Source organism: Bufo bufo, chromosome 10 (genome assembly GCF_905171765.1).
Source record: "Bufo bufo chromosome 10, aBufBuf1.1, whole genome shotgun sequence".
Taxonomy (NCBI): domain Eukaryota; kingdom Metazoa; phylum Chordata; class Amphibia; order Anura; family Bufonidae; genus Bufo; species Bufo bufo.
This window is the reverse complement of record NC_053398.1, coordinates 16,944,067-16,954,428: the sequence shown is the minus strand read 5'-3', so window position 1 is coordinate 16,954,428 and position 10,362 is coordinate 16,944,067. Positions and strand designations below refer to the sequence as shown.

Genomic DNA, 10,362 nt, shown 5'->3' with positions numbered 1-10,362 from the left:
GTGCACACGGCCGTTGCCCCGTGTATTGCGGACCCGCCGTACGCGGACCGCAGTACGGCCACGGCGTGGAAACGGCCGTGTGCACGAGCCCTAAGACTGTATTTGCACTTGCGCTGTACATACTGCAGGGGTACGGTCTGGGAACGCCGTCTTTTCTTTTAATTGTACGTGAAAGCAAAGTCTTCTGCAGGGCTGTAACTATAATTCATAGGGCCCCCTAGCAAAGGCGTGACGGGGGCCCCCGCCCCTCACCACCTAGTGCAGGGATCAGCAACCTCTGGCACTCCAGCTGTTTTGAAACTACAACTCCCATAATCCTCCATTCACTTCTATGGGATATTCACTTCTATGTAATATTTGCATGCTGGGAGTTGTAGTTTCACAGCAGCTGGAATGCAGACGGTTGCTGATCCCTTACCTAGTGTCATTAAAACAGCAACATAAGTAGCAAAAAGTAAAGGTATGTATAATAGCACCTTATGTAAGAAAACCCACATGATAGAAAAAAAATAAAATAAAATAAAAAAAGCCGCCATATTGTATTTCCCCACAGAAAATGACAAGAGTTCTTGCACCTGATTTGGCCCCCGAACCTCTGGGCCCCTATGGCTGTAGTTACCCCCATGGTCTCCCGTGTGTGATAAACTTGGCACACCTTATTAGACGTGTCCGACTTTTCCTTATGCCCCGTCTCGCAGAACACATGGCGTACAGCACTAATAAATCTATTGCCTTTTATGACTTTACAGACCAAACTTTTTTTTTCTAAACTGGCAAAAGTGAGGCAGAAAAGAATTGCATTTTTTTTGGTGGGATTTGAACCAGCATTTTGACAAATTTTGCGCAGTAAATCTCCCCCTCTGTGTTTCTAGCAGCAGCAACGGTCTCCACTCCCTATGTCCCTGGCATCGCCACCTTAGGCTCCTCCATCGTCCTCCTGCAGCGATGTGGAGCTCAGCACATTTTATTACCATCTCATTATTTCGTAATTCCGTGTTTCCCAAGGTGCGGAATATTCCTTGTTTGTCGACTTGTTCTGTCCTGCCCCTTTCATAGCGCTGACGCCACAGGGCGATCCTGCACATAACTTGCTCTTATACCAACCACATATTTCATGGTGCTGTGCAGATTGTTGCTATTCACATCGGTCCCTGTCCCCGGTGGAGCTTGCAATCTAATTTCACACACTAATCAGTATGGGTTTTCTTGGAGGAAACCTGCGCAAACACAGGGAGGCCCTACAGACTCCATGCTGACGTTCTCCTTGTGTTGGATTTGAACGCAGGACCCTAGCGAAGCAAGGCTACAATGCTGATCCCTGCCCTGTATATTACAGCTCAGATTACCATGGCTAGGACAAGGATCCGGCAATCTCCGGCTGTTGTGAAACTATAACTCCTTACATGCTCCATTTATTACTGTGGAAGTTCCAAGGACAACTGTGCGAGTGTGCATGCTGGGAGTTGTAGTTTCAGGCAACCCTACTTGTAATGTGTCTGCCAATGCACAGATGTAGCAGAGCTGAGCTCGTCATGTAACTCTTGTTTGCATATTGCAGGTGTCCCTCTTTAATAAGACGCAATAGGTTCCCTTACCCCTTTCACACAAGCAAGTTTTCCGCGCGGGTGCAATGCGTGACGTGAACGCATAGCACCCGCACTGAATCCTCACCCATTCATTTCAATGGGGCTGTGTACATGAGCGTTTTTTTTTTCACACATCAGTTCTGCGTTGCGTGTAAAACGCAGCATGTTCTATAGTCTGCGTTTTCCACGCAGCCCTGGCCCCATAGAAGTGAATGGGGCTTCAGTGAAAAACGCAATGCATCCGCAAGCAAGTGCGGATGCGATGAGTTTTTCACTGAGATGTTGTTTGTAAACCTTCAGTTTTTTATCACGTGAGTGAAAAACGCATCAAAATGCATTGCACCAGCGCGGAAAAAACTGAAGAAATGAACGCAATCGCAGACAAAACTGACTGAACTTGCTTGCAAAATGGTGCGAGTTTCACTGAACGCATCCGGAGCCAATCCGTATCCTGAGGCCTCTTTCACACGGGCGTCATGGATTTGGGCCGGATAAGATGCGGGTGCGTTGCGGGAAAATGCCTGATTTTTCCGCGCGAGTGCAAAACATTGTAATGCGTTTTGCATGCGCGTGAGAACCCAAAACTTCTTCACAGAAATTCGGGTTTGGGTTCGGTGTTGTGTAGATTGTATTATTTCCCCTTATAACATGGTTATAAGGGAAAATAATAGCATTCTGAATACAGAATGCAAAGTAAAATAGCGCTGGAGGGGTTAAAATAAATAAATAAATAAATAATTTAACTCACCTCATCCACTTGTTTGCGCAGCCGGCATCTCTTCTGTCTCCTTCTTTGCTGTGCAGAAGGAAAAGGACCTTTGATGACATCACTGCGCTCATCACATGGTCCATCACATGATCCATCACTATGGTGATTGATCATGTGACGGACCATGTGATGAGCACAGTGACGTCACCACGGGTCCTTTTCCTCCTGCACAGCAAAGAAGAAGAAGAAGACAGAAGAGATGCCGGCTGCGCAAACAAGTGGATGAGGTGAGTTAAATTATTTTTTATATTTTTTTAACCCCTCCAGCGCTATTGTACTATGCATTCTGTATTCAGAATGCTATTATTTTCCCTTATAACCATGTTATAAGGGAAAATATTAAAGATCGGGTCCCCATCCCGATCGTCTACTAGCAACCGTGTGTGAAAATCGCACCGCATCCGCACTTGCTTGCGGATGCTTGCGATTTTCACGCAGCCCCAATCGCTTCTATGGGGCCTGCGTTGCGTGAAAAACCCAGAATATAGAGCATGCTGCGATTTTCACGCAACGCACAAGTGATGCGTGAAAATCACCGCTCATGTGCACAGCCCCATAGAAATGAATGGGTCCGGATTCAGTGCGGGTGCAATGCGTTCACCTCACGCATCGCACCCGCGCGGAAATCTCGCCCGTGTGAAAGGGGCCTTAGGCCCCTTGCAGACGAGCGTGTCCAGATTAGGTCCGGATGCGTTGCCAATGCGTTCAGTGAAAAATACGTGATTTTGCAGGCAAAGTCATTCAGTTTTGCCTGCGATCGCACTAAGTTGTTCAGTTTTTTCCGCGCGGGTGCAATGCGTTTTGATGTGTTTTTCATGCGCGTGATAAAAAAACTGAAGGTTTACAAACAACATCTCTTAGCAACCATCCGTGAAAAAAACGCATCGCATCCGCAAGCAAGTGCGATTTTCACGCAGCTCCGTTCACTTCTATGGGGCCAGCGTTGCGTGAAAATCGCAGAATATAGAACATGCTGCGATTTTCACGCAACGCACAAGTGATGAGTGAAAACCAACGTACATGTAAACGGCCCCATTGAAATGAATGGGTCCGGATTCCGTGCGGGCGCAATTCGTTTGCATCACGCATTGCACCCGCGCGGAATACTCGCTGGTGTGAAAGGGGCCTTACTGCATCACTTCTTCAAGGCACTGTGCTTTCTCATCCTGACGAAGGTCTTGTGCAAGGATTCTTCTGTAAACCGGAGGAAGGTTGCGAAATTTTTTGGCAGCCCCATTAAGATGTTGAGGAGGGAGTGGAACTGACAGCAGGGAGGGCGGGCTAGAGGATCAAATAAAGAGACGCCAAAAGTCATTCAAAAGGACATATCTTCTCAATTTAGCAAGTGCCAAGTACTGAGAATCAGACGGCGACCCAACCATGGACCATTTCAGGCAGCGCACCAAGGTACCAGTACCAGGGGGTATCTGTAGGGCATGGTATTTACACAAGTGGTAGGAATGCCTTCTGATACTTGAGCCCTTGGAATGCCCATACCTGCATCTTGAAGAGGCCAAGTGTATTAGGAGGCCAGGGGGAAGGGGAGATGTGAGCAGAGAGTATGCTGCAGGGTGTCGGGGCATGCTGAGAGTTGTAGTTTTGGAACAGCTAGAAAGCCACATGTTGGACATCACTTTGCTGCGCCAAGGGCGTCTCAGTCCACTAAGAATTAGGCCTGTATGCAATGCATTATACACGTACAGAGACTACAAGACCCAGCGTGGCGACAGGAGGGCATGCTGGGAGTTCAAGTTCTACCATGCCATAGGTTACAGACCACTGACTGGCATATTGGAAGGGTTAATATATGGTATGAAATAGTTTTGTACGGCAGGGGTTAATAGTTTATGGATTACAGAGGATGTGTTCATAAACCGGCGAAGAATGGAGCCTTTATTCTGCCACAGTAAACAGATCAGGTAGGGGCGTGGAGTCAGGGCGAGGCGCGGCTGGCTTGAAACGTTCATTATTTTGGATAATATTGCGGATCGGGGGAGAGTCATCTCTTAGGAGGGATCAGCAACCTGCGGCGCTCCAGCTGTTGTGAAACTACAATTCCCAGCATGCTCCATTCCTCTCTATGGGAGTTCTTAGACACCTGCGGCCCTCCAGCTGTTGCAAAAGTACAACTCCCAGCATGCCCGGAAAGCCTACAGCTATCAGCCTACGGCCGAGCATGATGGGAGTTGTAGCGTAACAACAGCTTGGAGGGCCGCAGGTTGAGCACCCCTGTCTTAGAAGAACAGAGCAAGTATGCATGCTGGGAGTTGTAGTTTCACAACAGCTGGGGTGCCGGAGGTTGCCTACCCCTGGCATACAGATTGCAGGAATATTGGGGCTTGTAGTTCTACTGTCTTTTTCAAGCCATGGGGTGAGAGTAATGTGAGTGGGGCAGAGGCACACCGCAGTGTCCTTTATGGATTTACGGATTTCCCACACGTTTTTCTCGGTGTTTCCGCATCAAATTTGTACCAATTCCACGTGTCACTTGCGGATTTTATCAATTAAAATTGACCCTGGGCAACCGTGTGGTATAGCTGCAGATTTGCAGCGCAAAGGGTGATTTCTAAATCCACGAATCCCTGCCGTGTAGATGAAATCTGGAAGATCTCCTCTACGTAGCTGGGGCCGTGGATCTTCTGCGCGAAAATCTGCGTGGAAAATCCTCACGTAATATGGACCGCGCGCATATACTCTTACTGTATGGAGACTGTTTGCCAAGACTCGTGTTATCCTTGGTGCAGGGCGCAACATGGCAGAAGTCCTGATCGTTACAGAGTATTATGTGTATAGGGTGCCTCGCTGGGGGGATCATGTTTTCAGGGGCCCCATGCTGCAGCCAGTGGAGTCTTACTTACCTCTAGCCATTCAGAACGCCTGCATGCTTGGCAAGCCAAGCATGCATGTGTATGAGGGTCCTGGGAGGGATAGCTGTTGGCAGAAGAAACTACAATATAAATTGTATGGCTATCTGTGCGACTTGTGTAGTTGGACACGGCGCAATCAAGTTTAAGCAATCAGAGCGCTGTGGAGCAACCGAAGATAAGGGCGATAATTACCCTCGCTGGACGCTTCCTCTTTTTGAAGAAACCAGTGTGATGAAATGTGACGAAACTACAGCAACCAGCATGTCATGACACCCAAGACTGAGTTCATACGGGCGAGTATTCCGTGCGGGTGCGATGCGGGAGGCGAACGCATTGCACCAGCACTGAATCCCGACCCATTCATTTCTATGGGGCTGTGCACATCAGCAGTGATTTTCCCGCATCACTTGTGCGCTGCGTGAAAATCGCAGCATGCTCTATATTCTGCGTTTTCCACGCAACGCAGGCCCCATAGAAGTGAATGGGGCTGCGTGAAAATCGCAAGCAAGTGCGGATGCGGTGCGATTTTCACGCACGGTTGCTAGGAGACGATCGGGATGGAGACCCGATCATTCTTATTTTCCCTTATAACATGGTTATAAGGGAAAATAATAGCATTCTGAATACAGAATGCATAGTAAAATAGCGCTGGAGGGGTTAAAAAAAAATAATTATAATTTAACTCACCTTAATCCACTTGATCGCGCAGCCGGCATCTCTTCTGTCTTCATCTTTGCTGATTGCAGGAAAAGGACCTGTGGTGACGTCACTCCGGTCATCACATGGTCCGTCACATGATCCATCACCATGGTAAAAGATTCTGTGAAGAAGTTCGGGTTTGGGTACCAAACATGCCGATTTTTCTCACACGTGTGCAAAACGCATTACAATGTTTTGCACTCGCGCGGAAAAATTGCGCACCTTTTCCCGCAACGCCCGTGTGAACCCATCCTAGGAGTTGTAGTTTTACCACAGCTAGAGAGCCACAAGTGTATTCAGTCAGTGAAATACGAGTACGTCAGGCATGCTCAACCTGCGGCCCTCCAGCTGTTGCAAAACTACAACATGCCTGAACAGCCTGCAGCAGGGGATTGTGGGAGTTGTAGTTTTACAACAGCCGCAGGTTGAGCACGCCTGGAGTACGCCATGTGTGACCGCTGGACTGAGCGCTGCTCCTGTGACACAAACTCGCAGCATTAGGCCTCCTGCACACAAAGGTTGTTTTTTTTTTCCATTTACGTTCCGTCATTTTTGCGTTTTGTATACGGAACCATTCATTTCAATGGATCCGCAAAAAAAAAACGGAAGGTACTCCGTATGCCTTCCGTTTCCGTATTTCCGTTCCGTTCAAACATAGAACATGTCCTATTATTGCCCGCAAATAACGATCCGTGGCTCCATTCAAGTCAATGGGTCCGCAAAAAAAAAACAGAATGCATCCGGAATGCATCCATATGTCTTCCGGATCCGTTCCGTTTTTGCAGAACCATCTACTGAAAGTTTTATGCCCAGCCCAATTTTTTCATGTACTTACTGTTTAAACATTATTGTATGCTTCCGTTTCTGTTTGCGATCCGCAACAAACGGATCAAAAACGGAAAAATGGAACAGAAGCGGAAACACTACTGAAACAAAAAACGGAACAACGGATCCATGAAAAACGGACCGCAAAATACTGAAAAAGCTATACAGTCGTGTGCAGAAGGCCTTATAATGATTTATAATGCTGTGTGTTCCTGTGAGTTCGTGTCATAGGAGCAGCGTTCAGTCCGGGAAATACTGCTTTCACACTGAGCGTATCTAATGCACCGGAGATGCTTGTGTGGAATCGCCCTTAGAGGACAACATTTACAACACAGCTTTTCTATGCTGCAAACCTATGGACATCTGTCTCCACTAAAGTCAATGGGGTATTGCAGCTCAGCTCCATTGAAGTGAATGGGACTGAACTGCAATACCTCAAACAACCAGTGGACACGTTTGGCGCTGTTTTCCAGCCATGTATTTCTAATACTGCATGGCTCCTTTAAGACCATTACTGCAAAGTCACTGTAGCTTATTTATCTAAGGAGGCAAACAGCAGAACTGGAAGACAAATGCATGGGACGGTTGATATAGAAATAACCACTACTATCTAGTCTGTAGTGAAGTATGGGTGTAGCAGAGCTGAGTTTGTTATGGGCTTAGGGGGGAGATTTATCAGTGCAAACCTGCTACTGTTCAAGTGTATTTGCTCTGAAAAAAAAGGGGGTATGCCATGTATACCATATTCATACTGTGTGTGGGGTCACTTAACGGCACATCCTAGCGTGCAGAGGGCTCAAACTCTGTGGGGGCCACTTAATGGGGCATCATAATGTGTGGGGGGAGGCACTTAACAGGGCATCATACTGTGTGGGGGCCACTTAATGGGGCATCATAATGTGCGGGGGGCACTTAACAGGGCATCATACTTTCTGGGGGTCACTTAATGGGGCATCATAATTTGTGGGGGTCACTTAATGGGGCGTCATAATATGCGGGGGGCACTTAACAGAGCATCATACTGTGTAGGGGTCACATAATGGGGTATCATACTTTGTGGGGGTCACATAATGGGGTATCATACTTTGTGGGGGTCACTTAATGGGGTATTATACTATGTGGGGGTCACTTAATAGGGCATAATACTGTGGGGGTCACTTAATAGGGCATCATACTCTGTGTGGGTCACTTAATTGGGTGTCATAATATGCGGGGAGCACTTAACAGGGCATCATACTGTGTGGGGGCCACTTAATGGGGCATCATACTTTGTGGGGGTCACTTAATGGGGCGTCATAATATGCGGGGGGGGGGGCACTTAACAGGGCATCATACTGTGTAGGGGTCACATAATGGGGTATCATACTTTGCGGGGGTCACATAATGGGGTATCATACTTTGTGGGGGTCACTTAATGGGGTATCATACTTTGTGGGGGTCACTTAATGGGGCGTCATAATATGCGGGGGGGGGCACTTAACAGGGCATCATACTGTGTGGGGGCCACTTAATGGGGCATCCTACTGTGTGGGGGCCACTTAATGGGGCGTCATAATATGCAGGGGGAGGGCATTTAACAGGGCATCATACTGTGGGGGTCACTTACTGGGGCATCATACTGTGGGGGTCACTTATTGGGGCATCATACTGTGTAGGGGTTACTTAATGGGGCATCACACTATGTAGGATTCATGTAATGGGGCATCACACTGTGGGGGTTACTTATTGGGGTATTATACTGTGTGGGAGTCACTTAATGGGGTATCCTATTGTGTGTGTGGGGGGGGGGGGGCACATAATGGGCATCATACTGTGCTCCAAATCCCCTGTATAACCAGCGTTAATTGATGAAATAGTAGCTGCCTCTAGCCACCACTAGGGGGAGCTTGTGCGCTTACTGCATACATATTTATTATTGAGTTGGATGTGACGAGAATAACCCTGTATACAGTAAGCTCCCCCTAGTGGTGGCTGCAGGGAATTTGTAATTCAGTAAAAAAAATGAAAAGCAGAGCTCTGACATCAATATATAGCAAATAATCACCTAGGGAGGGATGTGAATACTGGGGAGGGGGCTACATTGGTAAAACTGGTGGAGGGTGACAGGGCCTATCAGAAGCTGAAGTCTACAGTTACCAGTTACATGGCATGTAGGTGGATCAGTTCTGCATCCTGATAATATACTTTGTATTCAGGCTTCTCACTATTTTCAAGACCTCTGCTTGCTGTCAGCAAATGGGACACTCGCAAAAATGTCACAGAACTGTGTAGAGCCAGTAAATCTTGTGGTGTCCAGATGTTCATTATCATTAAAAAAACAGATATTAGAATCTCATCCAACTTCAATGTGTTTGCCTTCAGGATCCTTGTGTCCTCACCACCGCTGCAGGCGTTCCAACAGGAGACAAGCTTAATATCTTAACTGTGGGCCCTCGGGGGCCACTGCTGGTCCAGGACACCGTATTTATCGATGAGATGGCCCATTTTGACAGGGAAAGGATCCCTGAAAGAGTAGTGCATGCTAAAGGAGCAGGTGAGTAAAACAGCCAGGCGCTCCACGTGCCTCTTAGAGGATTGCACATGTCTAGAGGTGGACATTTGTAATATTGCGAACCCATCCGTGACCTCCAGCATCCTGTAGTTCCCCTTTTATTGCCTGCAGGCTCTTTGTAGATGTCACAAACCTCCTCAGTCACTGAAATATCCTTCTAGTGTAAAACATTAAATGAGAGATAGGGAGGAGAGGAGGGAGATGCAGCTGCAGCTTCTCTTTCAGTCCATGCTGTGAGAGGGGGAAGACATGGGGAGTACTGAGCACAGCGCTACCAATGGACATGCACTTCGGAGCTTTGTCATGTACTCACCCGTCTGGGTTCCCTGGGTGAGCCTGGCCATAATATGGCGGCACCACTGGTGTTCCTGTGTTGCTACAGCAACCAGTCCGGCTGACAGTGGGGCTGGTCAACCTATCAGGGTGCAAGGACGCCAGACCAATCAGGCTTCGTGCTGGCGTCACATGCTTCCTGTGGATGCGCTATTTAAACAGGAAGCTGCTGGCCACAGCTGCCTGTGATTTGTGATCCTGCCTCACTAGTCAGCTTTTTTGTTTGTTTCTCGGACTTCTGTCGCGACCTCCTTTATTTGACCTTATCGGACACTGCTCCCTACCCTTTAACGACAAGCTGTTTCTCAATATTAAACTTTAAAGGGGTTGTCTCACTTTAGCAGATGGCATTATTCATCATGTAGAGAAAGTTAATACAAGGCACTTACTAATGTATTGTGCTTGTCCATATTGTCTCCTCTGCTGGCTGGATTCATTTTCCCATCCCATTATACACTTCTCATATCCAGGGGTTACGACCACCCTGTAATCCAGCAGCGGTGATCGTGCTCACACATTATAAGAAAAGGCATTGGTCTCTCTGTTGGCTGGTGTGCAAGCACGACCACCATTGTTGGATTACAGGGTGGTCGTAACCCCTGGATATGAGCTGTGTTTTTAATGGGATGGAAAAATGAATCCATCCAGCAAAGGAGAAAATATGGACAAGCACAATACATTAGTAAGTGCCTTGTATTAACTTTCTCTACATGATAAATGCTATCTGCTGAA

General features: G+C 47.5%; 1 protein-coding gene across 1 annotated transcript in view; it reads left to right on the top strand.

The window, feature by feature from the left end:
- The first annotated feature begins 3,629 nt into the window (after positions 1-3,629).
- Positions 3,630-10,362, top strand: part of LOC120981171 (catalase-like) — a 28,729-nt gene continuing 21,996 nt past the window's right edge. Inside the window, exons 1-2 of the mRNA XM_040410692.1 lie at positions 3,630-3,762; positions 9,108-9,279. Coding sequence (XP_040266626.1) covers positions 3,736-3,762; positions 9,108-9,279 — 199 coding nt within the window. The 5' untranslated portion in view covers positions 3,630-3,735. The remainder of the gene's footprint in view (positions 3,763-9,107; positions 9,280-10,362) is intronic.